Source organism: Hylobates moloch, unplaced genomic scaffold (genome assembly GCF_009828535.3).
Source record: "Hylobates moloch isolate HMO894 unplaced genomic scaffold, HMol_V3 SCAFFOLD_28, whole genome shotgun sequence".
NCBI classification, from domain to species: domain Eukaryota; kingdom Metazoa; phylum Chordata; class Mammalia; order Primates; family Hylobatidae; genus Hylobates; species Hylobates moloch.
The window spans coordinates 2,775,885-2,792,927 of NW_026652303.1; the positions used below are offsets into that span (position 1 = coordinate 2,775,885).

Here is a 17,043-nt window from a genome sequence, read left to right on the forward strand (position 1 = left end):
TATGGCACTGAAGCACTATAAAAGGGCTAATGTATTTTCCAAAATATGTAACTTTTGCATGCAGAATTTTAAAAGGCTACAGATGGCCAGTCACAGTGGCTCACGCCTGTAATCCCAACATTTTGGGAGGCTGAGACGGGTGGATCACGAGGTCAGGAGATCGACAGCATCCTGGCCAACATGGTGAAACCCCGTTTCTACTAAAAATACAAAAATTAGCCAGGCATGGTGGCGCATGTCTGTAATCCCAGCTACTCAGGAGGCTGAGGCAGGAGAATCGCTTGAACCCAGGAGGTGGAGGTTGCGGTGAGCCAAGATCATGCCACTGCACTCTAGCCTGGGCAAAAGAGCGAGACTCCATCTCAAAAAAAAAAAAAAAAATCCTACAGACTCCTGAAATATTTAAAATGATTTTTTTCATCTAATTACTGACACAGTTGAAATAAATAGAAGAAATTTAGAAAAATAAAAGCAGGCACAATAGAAAAAGTGATTTAGCCATAAAGGTTGATTATTTGATTTTCTTTTCTTACCCATCCACATCTTTTTCTGGTTTCAAGGCATTGAGGACTTTGTTGCTAAACAAGTTCTCAGAGATCTGAAGGGCAAGGCCATGTACTCTGGTATCTTCATTAATCTTTAAGATTTCATCTATAATCTAAAGAGAAAACAAAAAAAACAAAATAAAAATTAGTTTTGTGAAAATGAGACCCAACAAAGGAAGCTTTATATAAAAAGTGGATTCATGAAAATGCATCTGTTATAGTTTGTTGTTGTTTTGCTCCTTGTTGAAGACTTGATGTAAAGCAGAATAAAAAGCCTATTTTTTTCTTTTCATCATGTGTACAAGGCTCAAAAAAAAAAATTAAAAGGCTTGGCTGAATTTTTTAGTGACTTCTCTGCCTTTCTATGGCTCTACTCTGTGCCAGAAAAAGACAAAACAGAATAAAACCAAAGCTCCACAGCTATTAAGGTTTAGATAGACAAAGGACACTTCTCTGTCAACAAACATACTTTAAGCCAAACACACTGCCAGTTTTCAGGAAGGACAGGAAGCATGAATCTGAAGCATTCCAACCTGGTCCAGCTAAGCCTGTGTGTTTCAAACACAATGTGTTCAACACAGCTCACTAATCATGACGTCCAAGCAGTCACAGAGGCCCTCGGGTTATCTGGACCTCAATGACACATAAGAAGCCTTTCCAAAGGCTTATGCTAGAAAAATTGTTAGCATGCACAGCTCCTTTTATGGGAAACACTAAAATAATTCACTATTTGGGAAAAAGACCAAGCTACATTTTGGGAAGCTAATGAATGTCTGGGTGTGTCTCTAAATAAGCAATGCTTTGTCCTCTCTGTCTATTTTATGCCAGGAGATAAGATCTTGATTCATCTCACTTAACAAAAATATTTGCTCATAAGTGAGAAGATACTTATCTTTGCATATAGATCTCACTCAGAGGCTCTGGGGAAGGGTTGGTTTACCGTTTTTGTTTCATTGCCTAGCAAAAATCACTACCTATGCAGTGGCAGGGGAAACCATTTGAGGTACAAAATCAGAAAGAAAGCTTTGTTTCATTCATTCGGCATTCTTTCATTCATTCAACAAACGGTTTGAGCACCTACTCTGTATCAGTTCTAAGTAAAGGAAATAGAGCTATAAACAAAACTGTCCTCGTGGATCTTATACTCTAGTGGAGGAGGGAAGTTCCTCCCTTCCAAATTATAATTATAATAATAAAATCACTGGAAAGAATAAATGATATGCAGAAAAATAAAGGTTCGGAGGGGTAAAAGGTTAACAGAGTGATGGGTGGAGGGGTGGTCAGAGGCCACGATGTTCAAGCAGAGACCAGAATGAAGTGAGGAAGCTATTGTCACCTGTACCAAGCATTTGGTAGAAGCAACAAATGCCAACACAAATCTTACTTAATAAATTAAGGTACTTACTCTTTTTCAATATAACACCATACAAATTCACTCTATTAGAATTTTCCCAAAGAAAAATAGGGAATAAATGATTCCTTGTCAAAAAATAAGTCAAGGCAAAGGTACTAAGAACACACATTGTGGAAAGAGAGCCTCTTCAATAAATAGCGCTGGGAAAACTGGATATCCACATGCAGAAGAATGAAACTCGGCCCTCATCGCTCACTTCTATAAAAATCAACTCAAAAGGAATTAAAGACTTAAATATAAGGTCTCAAACCATAAAACTAATAGAAGAAAACATAGGGGAAATGCTTCATGACATTGGTCTGGACAAGGTTTTTTTGGATAGGACCTCAACAAAATAGACAACGAAAGCAAAAATACACAAGTGGGATTATATCAAACTAAAACATTCTTCGTAGCAAAGCAAACAATCAACGAAGCAGAGACAACCTACAGAATGTGAGAAAATATTTGCAAACTATGCGTCCGACAAGGGGTTAACATCCAGAATATATAAGGAACTCAAATAACCTAATAACAAAAAAACAAACAATTCAAATAAAAAATGGGCAAAAGACGTGAACAGACATCTCCCAAAGGACATACAAATGGCCTGCAGGTATATGACAAAACACTCAACATCATTAATTATCAGGGAAATGCAAATCAAAACCACGATGAGATATCAAGCTAGAATGGCTATTATCAAAAATGACAATAACAAATGCTGGGGAGGATATGTGGAAAGGGGAGCTCTTGTACACTGCTGGTGGGAATGCGGATTAATACAGCCATTAGAGAAAACAGAATGAAGATTTCTCACAAAATTAAAAAAACAACTACCATATGACCCAGCCATTCCCACCACTAGGTATATACGCACGGGAACTGAAACCGCTATGCTGAGAAGCTGTCTGCATTCCTGTGTTTATTACAGCACTATTCACAGTAGCCAAGAGATGGAACCAATCCAAGTGCCCACTAATGGAGGATAAAGAAAGTGTGGTTTGTATACACAATGGAATATCATTCAACCATAAAAAGGAACGAAATCCTGTCATTTGTGGCAACATGGATGAACTTGGAGGACATAACATGAAGTGAAATAAGCCAGGTGCAGAAAGGCAAATACCATAGGATGTCACTTACATGTGCAATCTAGGAAAGTTGATCTCATAGAAATAGAGAATAGAATGGTGGTTACCAGAGGCTGGAGAGGGATGGGGGAGGGGAAATCGGGAGAGGTTGGTCCATCGGTAGGTAAAAAGTTACATTTAGATAGGAGGAATAAATTCCAGTGTTCTATTACATAGTAGGGTGACTATAGCTAATGACAATGTATTGTATATTTCGAGACAGCTAGAAAAGATCTTGAAAGCTATCACCACAAAGAAATGATAAACGTTCTAGGTGATGAATGTAACTAACCTGATTTGATCATTACACAACATATGCAAGTACTGAAACACCACACTGTACCCTACACACATGCACAATTATTATGTGTCAATTGTAAACAACAACAACAACGAAAATCAAGGGCTATTAATACCAGTGGCAAGGCCAGGTGAGGTGGCTCACACCTGTAATCCCAGCGCTGTGGGAGGCCAGGGAGGGCAGATCACCTGAGGTCAGGAGTTCAAAAACAGCCTGGCTAACATGGTGAAACCCTGTCACTACAAAAATGCAAAAGTTAGCTGGGCATAACGGCGGGTGCCTGTAATCCCAGCTATTTGGGAGGCTGAACGGGGAGAATCACTTGAACATGAGAGGTGGAAGTTGCAGTGAGCGGAGATTGCACCATTGTGCTCCAGCCTGGGTGACAGAGTGAGACTCTGTCTAAAAAAAAAAAAAAGAAAGAAAGAAAAGCAAATTCTGCTGCAGACAGTGGGTATTGTGCAAATGAACAACAACTTCCTTTGCATGCTGTCACTGCTGGTATCATAGGTATTTGTTACATATTTAACACTTCATATTTGTACCACGCTACAATGGCAAGTGTGGCAAACACTTATCACCCAGTATATAGTTTTCTTTCTCTCCTTAGTAATAAACTCTTGATTTTTAGCTTGCTAATAAATGATCTAAGGCTTCTTGGTATAAAAACTACACTTCCCAGCCTCCCTTGCAGTTGGCCAGGCAACTAGGTAGGGGACAACGGAATGGATGTAGAACTGTGACTTTCAGGAAATGTCTTTAAAGACAGCAGGGGCCTGTCTTTGTCCTTCCTTTTTCTTCTTGGTGACAATGAACTTTACCTAAGCCCTGTGATCCTGGAAAAGAGGGAAGGTTAACAAATCCCTGTACCTTCTGTGTACTGCAAAGAACTGCTCTTCTCCATAGGACTCAAATAAGACTCACCAATGCCCCCTTGTTTACATAGTACAAGGCCAGATACAAACTCTACAAATTCCCATTCTTTGTCTCACAAATGACTAGCAGACCTGCTGGGCCTCACTGATCAATCAGAACAAAGTGCTTGTTAACCAAACCACAAAGGTGGCAGAGCAGAGGGACAGGAGCCTGAGCTCCTACGACTTGGTGATGTCACCAACCAGGGACTGCCTACTTCCAAACTTTATTCACGTCCCAGAAAAATAGACTTCTAGGCAAGGCACAGTAGCTCACATCTGTAATCCCAGCACTTTGGGAGGCCGAAGAGGGTGGATCACTTGAGGTCAGGAGTTCAAGACCAGCCTGGCCAATATGGTGAAACCCCATCTCTACTAAAGATACGAAAATTAGCCGGGTGTGTTGGCACGCACCTATAATCCCAGCTACTCAGGAGGCTGAGGCAGGAGAATCGCTTGAACCTGGGAGGCGGAGGTTGCAGTGAGCCGAGATGGCATCATTGCACTCCAGCCTGGGCAACAAAAGTGAAATTCCATCTCAAAAAAAAAAAAAAAAGAGAGACAGAAATAAACTTGTATGTTATTTAAGATTCCATTATTTGAGGTTTTCCATCACATGGAGCCAGTAGGAAGAAAAGCTAACCACAGAAGGGCCAGGCCCTGGCACAGGGATCTGTGGCCCAAGGTCCAGCTTCCTCGCCTCAGCCTGACAATTTCCACGAGATGACGCTGCCACCGCAGCTGGCGAAACACAACCGAACTCAACAAGTCGCAGCTCAAGTCTTCGGTAGAAACATACAAATGACAAGGAACAAGGATATCATGAAGCATTTACCCTAGAGAAAAGAAGTGAAGTCTTCCCTCTAATATTCAGCCACAAGCAAAGGTTAGATCTGTCCCAGCCACCACTAAGAGACGCCAATGGGCCTATTAAGTCTCAAGAGGAAAGAAGAAGCAAGAGTTTAGAGCTCTGCCATTATTACCTCGGCTTCATTGCTATCTGGAGGGAGGCAAATGTGAGTGATGTTCAGACCAGCCTGAAAAAGGAACACAAGGTTATTCATCACTATAAGAGAATGTATTGTTAAAAGTTATAATGAATTTTTTAAAAGCAACAGTCCTCACCTCCTCAGCCAAATTCTGGTTGATTTCCTGCATCAAGTTGTCGTCACCTGCCTTAGGAGGGTAAAAACAACATAACAACATAAAAATAGCTTGAAAAGGCACAAAAGATAATCCAGAGATGAATTTTGTGATTACAGATGATCTAATTACAAAGATAATATGGAAGGTGCAGAAAAACAATCTTGCTGCTTCTAAAAAGGGACTCGGGGCCAGTATTTAACAGAGTAATTCCTCGGGCTTTAAATTATGTCACTTTTTTAAGGAAAATAATATCCCTCCTATTAGAAGACATACACAGTAACCTAGCCAGCTTTCCTCTCTAAAAATGAGGACACCGACTGGGCACAGTGGCTCATGCCTGTAATCCCAGCACTTTGGAAGGCTGAGGCGGTGGATTGCTTGAGCCCAGGAGTTCGAAACCAGCCTGGGCAACATGGTGAAACCCCATCTCTACAAAAAATACAAAAAATAGCAGGGCATGATGGTGCATGCCTGCAGTCCTAGCTACTCAGGAGGCTGAGGTGGGAGGATCGCTTGAGCCCAGGAGTTGGTCAAGGCCGCGGTGAGTCAAGATCATGCCACTGCACTCCAGCCCAGGCAACAAAGCAAGACCCCATCACAAAAAGAAGCCAAAAAATGGGGATACCAAAGGTAGGAGTTGAAATGGTTTGCCTTTAGATGGAAAGCCAGGGAGTCAGCAGATTCCCAGGAGGCCCGAGCCCTAATCTAATTTTCTTTCTATTGCTCTAACTTGCCTTTCTTTGTAACGAGATGTGGCTACAGATCCCAGAGAATGTAAGTAACTTGAGCACAGCTCTGTAATCCTGAAATACGCAGCACGATGGAACCAGAGGCTGCTATTTTGATACGCTAAGTGCATGCCAAGCCCCGTGGTAGCAGCCCAACTGTCGGGCTGTGTTTGCTTCCAGGCTTGGCTCACCTCGTTATTTCTCGGCACCTGCCATCACACAAGTGTGCCAAGCAGGATGGCAACTGGGGCCAACTGTGGCTCAGAACCAGGGGCTGCAGCCAAAAGAAGTATGTGGAATGCAAAGCCCTTTTGACGGGGTAATGACTTTTGTCCCATTAAGTTTATGGCAGGTTTTAAAAGATAGAGTAAAATGATTACCAAATATCCATGTTTCATCTAGCATCTCTGTCCATTGAAACAAAGTGCCACTTTTTTCCCCAGCACCTTCAAAATCACATTTGGTAAACATTTGTGAGCACACATGGACCACGATATATCCTGTGTAATGCAGTGCATGTAAGTGCCTACCTCCTAGACCTCTGAAAGCTACCCCCACCTCAGAGAGGAGAATTCACGAAAGCAGACACACTCAAGCAGGGCAGTACTTCACCCGTGACCCCAAAGAAGCAAAAGACCATAGAAAACAGCATTGCCAACTGAGCCCTCTCCTCTTTGGCAAGAAATGCAGCTGCTCTTTTGTATACAATCATTTTCTAAATTGAAAAGCATCCTAAAATAGCAGGACTGAACCTTGTTCTCGGCTTACCTGGATAATTGCAAGAACCGGCTTGAAGGCAGGGTTTTTTTCTTGCAATAAACTTAGAACTTCTTTTGAATTCTGAATGACTTCTCTACATTGAGAAAGAAAAACAACATTGTGATTTCTTGGTTAACGAGTAGAAAGGACTGACAAAACACATTTTCTCAGAAAGTTCGTTCCTCCAAGTGAAAATAACTAGACCGCAGAAGGACGCACTCCACCTGTACACTGTGGAGGGGCTAGGCGGCGTAACAATGAAATCAAGACACTAACACAAGGTAAAATGTGGCAATCCAGTTTTTAAAATATGCAGAGGAAAACAAACTAGATGTTTATAATAATTTTCTAGGGGTGAATTTTTCTCTTGTATTTTCCAAGGTTACTATAATAAAAGCTTTGGGTTTCTACTTTAAATAATCGCTCTCCTCCACCATACTCCGCCGCCATCCTCCCAAAACCCTGAGTATGGGTCCATGGGGAAAGCAAATAAAGTGGGAAGAGGGAAGTGAAGACAGGGGATTAGGGGGGTGAAGACAGGGGGCTCACTGTTGGACAAGAAGTGTCGAGCCAGGATAAATTCCAGGTCCTGGAATTTAAAGAAGGAATGAGGTAAGGAAGGAAGGGAAGGAGAGGAAAGTTCCAGAAACACTGGAGACCCACTTTGATAACACTATCAAAGCCTCCTAGGGAGACAGACAGAGAGCTTCTCAGTCCTCTGAGAATCCACAACATAGTCTGCACCTGTACCTCCTAAATGCCCAGCAGCAGCCACCTTCACCTCCTGCCTCTGAGGGAGGTGCCAGCCTGGGGAGAGGAAGCCTAGGTAAAAGTGGTAGAAGGCCTGGCATGGTGGCATGCACCTGTAGTCCCAGCGCTTTGAGAGGCCAAGGCAGGAGGATCGCTTGAGGCCAGGAGTTTAAGACCAGCCTGGGTAACCTAACGAGATCCCATCTCTATAAACAATTTAGCTGGGCGTGATGGCGCGTGACTGTGGTCCCAGATACTTGGGAGGCTGAAGCTGGAGGATTGCTTGAGCCCATGAGTTTGAGGCTGTAGTAAGCTATGACTGCACCACTGCACTCCAGCCTGCGTGGCAGAGCAAGACTCAATTTCTTTTTAAAAAGAGAAAAAAAAAAAAAATCCAGGCGTGGTGGCTCATGACTGTAATCCCAGCACTTTGGGAGGCTGAGGCGGGCAGATCACAAGGTCAGGATTTCAAGACTACCCTGGCCAATATGGTGAAACCCCGTCTCTACCAGAAATACAAAAATTAGTCGGGTGTGGTGGCAGGTGCCTGTAATCCCAGCTAATTGGGAGGCTGAGGCAGGAGAATCGCTTGAACCTGGGAGGCAGAGGTTGCAGCGAGCCGAGATCATGCCACTGCACTCCAGCCGGGGCAACAGAGCAAGACTCTGTCTCAAAAAAAAAAAAAAGAAAAACAAAGTGTTAGGAGCTCAGCTTTTTCTGGAACCTTCTGGGATGAGTGACTGCAGAGGCTACCTTCACCGCCACCCTATGATATGTTCTCAGCAGCACATGAGCACTGGGAGCTTGCTTTTCCCCCTCTCACAACAGACCAAAGGCGCAGCCACAGCAGCCCCCAGGCTTCAGTGCTAAGACCACCTTTTCATTTTGTTTTCAGTCTCTGACAGGGTCTTGCACCGCACCTAACAAAAATGCAGGGTGAAGAAGTTCCAGCCAATGCCATCCACAGTACATTGCCAAGAGCAGAAAGGCATCGGGAAGCTTCCCCCAGTTTTCAGAGAGACACAGCTGCCAAATGGAACCGGAGGCACTGCAGTGCCCAGGCGGGGCTTTAGAGGGGAGAGCTGCTCAGACTCACAACCAGGACCACCTTTCTACTACCAGCTGGGCTGGAACAGATGGACTGGGTGCAGGCAACTGTCTATAACCTGGGAACATTTCAGTTAGTTTTGTTTGGAAACACTTGGGATAAAGCTACTTCATTCCCAGGGAATTAATTGTATTATTGTGCTGAATAAATGTGACCATATGGGAAAGTTTACAAATCACCTTACAAATAAGTACTAAAATCCATACATCCAATAATGGGTGACTGAGGCCCATATGCCGCACTCTTTCCAGCCTGTCGTGACTGTTAATTTGGCTATGCTGGGTTCTTATTTTTGTCTGGGTCCAGGAAAGCACTGGAGTGTGGGACCCAAGCGGCTCATCGTATGAGGATCACTGGAGAGTTTGGTAAAAATAAAGGTTCCAGGCCAGGTGCAGTGGCTCACACCTATAATCCCAGTACTTCAGGAGGCCAAGGTGAAATGGATCACTTGAGGTCAGGAGTTCGAGACCATCCTGGCCAATATGGTGAAACCCCATCTCTAGTAAAAATACAAAAATTAGCCAGGCGTGGTGGTGCACATCTGTAATCCCAGCTACTCAGGAGGCTGAGGCAGGAGAATCACTTGAACCCAGGAGGCAGAGGCTGCAGTGAGCCAAGATCATGCCACTGCACTCCAGCTGGGTGACAGAGCGAGACTCTGTCTCAAAAAAAAAATAATGGTTCCAGTGTTTCACCCTAGAAAGCCTGATTCAATGTGTCTCAGTGGAGCCCAGAAATGCGCATTTTTAAGAGAGTCCAGGTAGTTCTGAGACACTAAGTGGAAATACGGCCCAGGACTGGTACTGGGCATTTCATTTACTAGCATGGGCAAGTCTCTAAGAGCCTCAGTTTCCTCATCTGTAAAACAGGTATACTACAGTGGCTCTTTCCCCTTTTTCTTATAAATGTACGTTTGTTTTTTTTCTGTGCCCCAAAGCTACCCTTAAACACTGAAAACATTCATACTAATAGCAATAATTTTCTCAGAAACATTCATAGTCTTGATCCATTCATAGTTGATGAAAGGAATATTTCTTTTTATTTTTTTGAGACAGAGTCTCACTCTGTTGCCAGGCTGGAGGGCAGTGGCATGATCTCGGCTCACTGCAACCTCCACCTCCCAGGTTCAAGCGATTCTCCTGCCTCAGTCTCCCGAGTAGCTGGGACTACAGGTGCACACCACCACGTCCCACTAATTTTTGTATTTTTACTAGAGACAGGATTTCACCATGTTGGCCAGGGTGGTCTCCATCTCTTGACCTCGTGATCCGCCCACCTTGGCCTCCCAAAGTGCTGGAATTACAGGGGTGAGCCACCTCGCCGGGCTAAAAGGAACACTTGTATAGGTAAGTTGGCAATCATCAAAAAGTAATTAGAGTTTTAAAATAGTTGGGGATGGGGGCTGGGTGCAGTGGCTCATGCCTGTAATCCCAGCACTTTGGGAGGCTGAGGTGAGAGGATCACTTGAGCTCAGGAGTTCAAGGCCAGCCTGGGCAAGATAGCAAGACCTGGTCTCTACCAAAAAAAAAAAAAAAAAAAAAAAAGTTGGGGGGTGGATGTGGATAGAAAAAAAATACAGGCATACAACATTTTTTGTGCTTTGCTTTATTGCAATTTATAGATGCTGTGTTTTTCTACAAATTGAAAGTTTGTGGCAACCTGTGTTTTAAGTCTATGGGAGTCATTTTTCCAATGGCATCTGCTCACTTTGTGTCACATTTTGATAATTCTTGCAATATTTCAAACTTTTTCATTTTTAGTATGTTTGTTATGGTGATGTGTGATTGACGATCTTTGATGTTACTATTGTAATTGTGTTGGCCAAACCGTGGCCATGATGGTTCATGATGGTGTGTGTTCTGACTGCTTCACTGGACTGGCTGTTCCCCCTTCTCTCTCCCTCTCCTCTGGCTTCCCTATTCCCTGAGAAACAACAATATTGAAATTAGGACAATTAGTAACTACAGTGGCCTCTAAGTGTTCAAGTGAAGACCTGCAGGTCTCTCACTTTAAATAAAAACCCAGAAATAATTAAACTTTGTGAGGAGGGTGTGTTGAAAGCCAAGACAGGTCAAAAGCTAGGCCTCTTGTGCTAAACAGTTAGCCAAGCTGTGAATGCAAAGGAAAAGCTATTGAAGAAATTTAAAAATGCTACTCCCATGGACACACAAATGATAAGAAAACAGCCTTATTAGGTTGGGAGCAACGGCTCACGTCTGTAATCCTAGCACTTTGGGAGGCCGAGGCAGGCGGATCACGAGGTCAGGAGTTGGAGACCAGCCTGGCCAACATAGTGAAACCCTGTCTCTACTAAAAATAAAAAAATTAGCAGGGCATAGTGGTGCATGCCTATAATCCCAGCTACTCGGGAGGCTGAAGCAGGAGAATTTATTGAACCCGGGAGGCACAGTTTGCAGTGAGCGGAGATCGCGCCACTGCACTCCAGCCTGGGTGAAAGAGTGAGACTCTGTCTCAGAAAATAAAATAAAATAAAACAAAATGACAACAAAGGATTTATAAGATTACAGTAATTAGGCCAGGCACGGTGACTCACACCTGTAATCCCAACAATTTGGGAGGCCGAAGCAGGCAGATCACGAGGTCAGGAGTTCGATACCAGCCTGGCCAATACGGTGAAACCCCGTCTCTACTAAAAATACAAAAAAATTAGCTGGGCGTGGTGGCGGGCACCTGTAGTCCCAGCTACTCAGGAGGCTGAGGCAGGAGAATCACTTGAACCTGAGAGGCGGAGGTGGCAGTGAGCCAAGATCGTGGCACTGCAGTCCAGCCAGGGCGACAGAGCAAGACTCCGTCTCAAAAAAAAAAAAGATTACAGTAGTTGATATCAAGTACTTGGTAAAGCAGTTGCAGGGTTTGAGAGGATTGACGCCCATTTTGAAAGAAGTCCTACTGTGGGTAAAATGTTACCATTTTCTCTGTAGCACTGCTACAGAGAAATATTCCACAAAAGGAGGAGTTCCATCAATGCAGCAAACCGCATTGTCTTACTTTAAGAAACTGCCACAGCCACCCTAACCTTTAGCAGTCACCCTGATCAGTCAATAACCATCAACATCTAGGCACAATCCTCCACCAGACCACTGGCATTTCTCGGCAATAAAGTATTTTAAAATTAAGGTATATATATATATATGTTTTTTGGGTGTTTTTTTTTTTTTTTTTTTTTTTTTTTTTTTTGGAGTCTCGCTCTGTTTCCCAGGCTGGAATGCAGTGGCTCACCACAACCTCCGCCTTCCCACAACCTCCACCTCCCGGGTTCAAGCGATTCTCCTGCCTCAGCCTCCCAAGTAGCTGGGACTACAGGGGCACACCACCATGCCTGGCTAATGTTTGTATTTTTAGTAGTGATGCAGTTTTACTATGTTGGCCAGGCTGGTCTCGAACTCCTGACCTCGTGATCCACCCACTTCAGCCTCCCAAAGTGCTGGGATTACAGTCATGAGCCACCACGCCCGGCCTTATATATGGGTTTTTGTTTTTTTTTTAGACAAAATGCTATTGCATACTCAATAGGCTACAGTATTGTCTAAACATAACTTTTTTTTTTTTTCCAGGAGGAATAACTTTATTTGAATAGGACCCGAGACAGCATATTGGGCTAGGGAGGAGAGGTAAGGTTCTAAAACGGCAGTCAAAGCTCATCGACCAAATGGACTCTACTTCCCAGCAACCTTGCAGTTAGTGCAACCAACAATAGGCCTGCTGGGGAATGTATTTGCCACTAAATTCCCCGAGTATGCCAACATTACAAAAAAGATAGAGGCTTTTCATCATAATTAAATTTCCACAAACCTCCCCAATCACAAGTATTATAAGCAGAAGTAAAAAATCACATTTTACAGATCTCAAACTTGTCTTCAACATTTAGTTCATCATCTTCAAAAAATAGCTCCCCTGCCTAATTCATTAGCAATATGATCTATCCAAGCAGCAACAAGATGGCCAGGCCATGGCAATCCTCTTCCCATTTCCCCTAGCCACTCAGGGCTCAACAGCAGGGTGAGGCTCAGGTTGAGGAGGGGTGCGGGGGACCACAAGGGCTACATTCCCCCAGTACAACATGGCATCTGAAAGCTTGATGGGAGAGCAGAACTGGTGAGACTTGAGGGAAGGGTCCAGGGCCTGTATTCAGTCAGAATCACTGCTGGAAGAGGAGGAGGAATGCTTGCCATGATTGTGGTGCTTGTGCATCTTTTCATGAGCTTTCTTCATTTTCTTCTGCATCTCCTTGTCCACTATCACTGCTGGTCCGACCATGCCAGGAGCCAAGGGATTCATAGGAGGGATTCCAGGGGCAGGCGGTGGGTATGGAGGAGGGTAGGGACCCGAGGGTTGGCATCCTGGATACCCTGGCTGTGGCATACGATGAGGGGGCCCACCTGGGGGGAAAGCTGGATTGCCATGGGGAGCTCCTGGGGGAGGAGGACAGGGGCCTGGGGGAAAGGGTGGGTTAATAGGTGGTGGGTGGGCAGGATTGGAACCTCCAGGGCACCCAATATCGGGGGGATATGGATTTGGCCCTGGCTGCCCGGCATTGGGATTCCACATAAACATAAGTTTTGTATGCACTGGGAAACTACAAAATTTGTATGACTCGTTTTACTGCGACATTCCCCTTATTGCAGTGGTCTGCAACTGAACCCACAATATCTTAGGGGTGCCTGTACAGGTGTTTAAAGGAGTTCAATGCTATTACCACCCACGCTAATAAAACAAAATAGGTTCATGCTCCCTACAACTTGTTATATGTGTAATGTTTCATTCTTTGGGGTTACTCTTTCCTACAGTGATAAAGCAAGCAAGAAAGAAAAAGGAGTCAGTCATTAGGCTCAATAAATCCAAAAAGTAACATAAATGTTTCTAATCAGAGATTTTCATGTCCTTGGGGGAGAAAAACGGCCTTGTGAGCTTCCACTTTGATTGAGGACAGTGGGAAGGAATGTGAGCTCTCTAGCTAGGTTACCAAGTGTAGCTAAAACTCAGAATTAAGCCATCAGCAGCAGCTTTGTTATTTTCACCATTACTGTGACTATTATACAGAATGTATTATATTACTGGCCGGGGCAGTGGCTCATGCCTGTAATCCCAACACTTTGGGAGGCCAAGGTGGGTGGATCACTTGAGGTTAGGAGTTGGAGACTAGCCTGGCCAACATGGTGAAACCCTGTCTCTACTAAAAATACAAAAATTAGCTGGGTGTGGTGGTGCCTGCCTGCAATCCCAGCTACTTGGGAGGCTGAGGGATTATGGTCATCTAGTCCCATCACCAGGAACAACAGGTCACTATGCTTTTGAGGGAGCTCATTCTTTAACTTTTCTGACCTAATACACTTCGGCTCCTGGATGTCTATTCCAGGTGACTTCTAGCCGACTCACGCCCCCACCCACTTTGCTCCAATCCTCAGGGAATCAATTCAGGGCTAGAGAGTTTTAGTAAACCATGCACATAACTCAGTTGAAAGGTACAATATAGCCAGGCGTGGTGGCTCATGCCTGCAATCTCAGCACTTTGGGAGGCTGAGGCAGCAGGATCACTTGAGACCAGCCTGGCCAATATAGTGAGACTTCATCTCTACAAAAATAAAATTGCAGCCATAAAAAAGGATGAATTCATGTCCTCTGCAGGGACATGGAAGAAGCTGGAAATCATCATCCTCAGCAAACTAACACAGGAACAGAAACCAAACACCGCATGTTCTCACTCCTAAGTGAGAGTTGAACAATGAGAACACATGGACCCAGGGAGGGGAACATCACACACTGGGGTCTGTCGGGGGTGGGGGGGCAAGGGGAGGGAGAGCATTAGGACAAATACCTAATGCATGTGGGGCTTATAACCTAGATGATGGGTTGATAGGTGTAGCGAACCACCATGGCACACGTATACCTATGTAACAAACCTGCACGTTCAGCACGTTTCCCAGAACTTAAAGTAAAATAAAAAAATAAAAATAAAAAAGTTATGTTTACCCTATACTGCCATCTATTAAGTGTGTGAAAGCATTATGTCTAAAAAATGTACATATCTTAATTAAAAATACTTAATTGCAAAAATAAAAAATAAAAAGGTCTCACTCCATTGCCCAGGCTGGAGTGCAGTAGCACAATCTCTGCTCGCTGTAGCCTTGACCTCCTGGGCTCAAGTGATCCTCCTGCCTCAGCCTTCTGAGTAGCTGGAACTACAGGCACGTGCCCTGCCCAGTTAATTTTTAAAAATTTTTTATAGAGATGGGTGTCTCACTATGTTGCCCAGGCTGGTCTTGAATTCCTGGGAATGCGATCATCCCACTTTGGCCTCTCAAAGTGCTGGGATTACAGGCATGAACCATGGTGCCTGGCCTAAATTTGTCTTTTCTCTTGTTATAAATGTACCTACTAATAATTTTGATTTTGCCTCTAGGCTCACTAAACCTAAAATATTTACTATCCGGCCCATTATATAAAAAGTCTGTGGACCCCTGGCTTAGTGAATTGTAAAAATATTGCTGGGTGTGGTGGCTCACACCTGTAATCCCAGCACTTTGGGAGGCTGAGGCAGGCAGATCACGAAGTCAGGAGTTTGAGACCAGCCTGGCCAACATGGTGAAACCCCGTCTCTACTAAAAACACAAAATAAGCCAGGCGTGGTGGTGCGAGCCTGGAATCCCAGCTACTCAGGAGGCTGAGGCAGGAGAATCGCTTGAACCTGGTAGGCATAGGTTGCAGTGAGCCGAGATCGCGCCACTGCACCCCAACCTGGGCGACAGAGTGAGATTCTGTCTCAAAAAAAAAAAAAAAATTAATAGCCACCATTTGTTGAAGGACTTGTATGTGACAGTCCTGGGCTACATATTTTGCATGTGTTCTCTCACATAATTGTTTCCATAACCCCTTGAGGTAGGTACTGTTACTCCTCCCATTTTCCTGAAGGAATTGAGTTTGGGGAGCCCAGTGCAGGCCCTAAAGCCCCCTACTAACCTCTTTACTCATCTCTAAGGCAGTGATGGCTTTAAACCTAAAAGTATGCATGAATAGTCCAGGCACGGTGGGTCACGCCTGTAATCCCAAAACTTTGGGAGGCCAAGGCAGTCGGATCACCTGAGGTCAGGAGTTTGAAACCGCCCTGGCCAACATGGTGAGACATCCTGTCTCTACTCAAAATACAAAAATTAGCCAGGCGTGGTGGCACGCTCCTGTAATCCCAGCTACTCGGGAGGCTGAGGCAGGGGAATCGCCTGAACCTGGGAGGCAGAGGTTGCAGTGAGCCAAGATCATGCCATTGCACTCCAGCCTGGGTGACAGAGCGAGACTCCGTCTCAAAAAAAAAAAAAAAAAAAAGAATTATGTATGAATAAAACCCACAGATGACCCCAAATCTTGAAGCATTCCTTGTGTAACCATTCCACAAGTGCCTATTACATTCTGGGCACTCTCTCCAGGACTTAGGATATAGCACCGAAGAGACAGCTGTCTCATGAAGCTCATATTCCAGGTGGGTGAGACAGACAAGAAATGAGCAAAGGAGGAAGTTTCAGGTAATAATCAGTGTTATATAGAAAATAAAACAGCATGACAGGAGGGTTTTTTTTTTTTTGCCGCCTATCCTGGCCTCAGACTCTAACCGGTAAGATGAGTCTCAGCAACGTCTCTAACGGTAAGATGAGTCTCAGCAACGTGCAGGTTAAAACCTAATGACCTGACGTGTAATTAATTCCAGCGCTTTGGGGGCAGGGATGATGGCTTGAACCCAGGAGTTCCAGACCAGCCTGGGTAACAGAGTGGGGCCCTGTCTCTACGAAAAAAATAAAATTATCCGGGCATGGTAGCGCACACCTGTGATCCCAGTTACTCTGGAGGCTAAGGCGGGAGGATCGCTTGAGCCCAGGAGGCGGAGGCTGCAGTGAGCCGAAATGGCACCACTGAACTCCAGCCTGAGCAACAAAGCGAGACTCCATTTCTAGAAGAAAAAGAAGACAGAGAACAAGGCAAACTAAATAAATGGCCCCTTAAAATCATCCGCTACATAATAAAGAGCCTAGGAAACGTATTTTACTACTGAGACAGGGGAGAAGGGGAGTGGGGAGGAAAATGGGAGAGCAGAGGGAGGAAGGAAAGGCAGAGAGAAAGGCAAGCAGGCAATGACTAAGAAAGAAGGCTAGAAGGAAAAGGAAGAGGATGTGAATGGAGAAGGTGGTCCGCTGGCCGGGGAAACCGCGTTCTGGAACTCGTTCCTAATCCCAGTTCCGAGGGAGGCGGAAGAGGCTTT

At 44.5% G+C, this 17,043-nt stretch overlaps 2 protein-coding genes across 6 annotated transcripts in view; both read right to left on the bottom strand.

Moving 5' to 3' along the window:
- LOC116463188 (monofunctional C1-tetrahydrofolate synthase, mitochondrial) overlaps positions 1-17,043 on the bottom strand; it is a 238,540-nt gene that overhangs the window by 220,293 nt on the left and 1,204 nt on the right. For 3 of the 5 annotated variants that reach the window (XR_009211999.1, XR_009211998.1, XM_032146189.2), the window contains exons 2-5: positions 6,929-7,013; positions 5,412-5,462; positions 5,270-5,323; positions 534-658 (exon numbers count right to left, since the gene is read on the bottom strand). Coding sequence is in view for 3 of the 5 variants with exons in the window: in XM_032146189.2 (XP_032002080.1) it covers positions 534-658; positions 5,270-5,323; positions 5,412-5,462; positions 6,929-7,013 (315 nt within the window). In the remaining 2 variants the exon portion in view is untranslated. Of the gene's footprint in view, positions 1-533; positions 659-5,269; positions 5,324-5,411; positions 5,463-6,928; positions 7,014-17,043 lie in introns of those variants that run through there. The other 2 variants (XM_032146190.2, XM_058434492.1) reach the window with 2 other exon arrangements.
- LOC116463190 (proline-rich protein 13-like) lies at positions 12,732-13,776 on the bottom strand. The gene has a single exon (XM_032754144.2). The coding sequence runs from the start codon at positions 13,350-13,352 to the stop codon at positions 12,927-12,929; it is 426 nt and encodes a 141-aa protein (XP_032610035.1). The 5' UTR covers positions 13,353-13,776; the 3' UTR covers positions 12,732-12,926.

Bases quoted from the DNA above. Each gene is read 5' to 3' on its own strand.
- LOC116463190 (XM_032754144.2), bottom strand. From the start codon at position 13,352: ATGTTTATGTGGAATCCCAATGCCGGGCAGCCAGGGCCAAATCCATAT.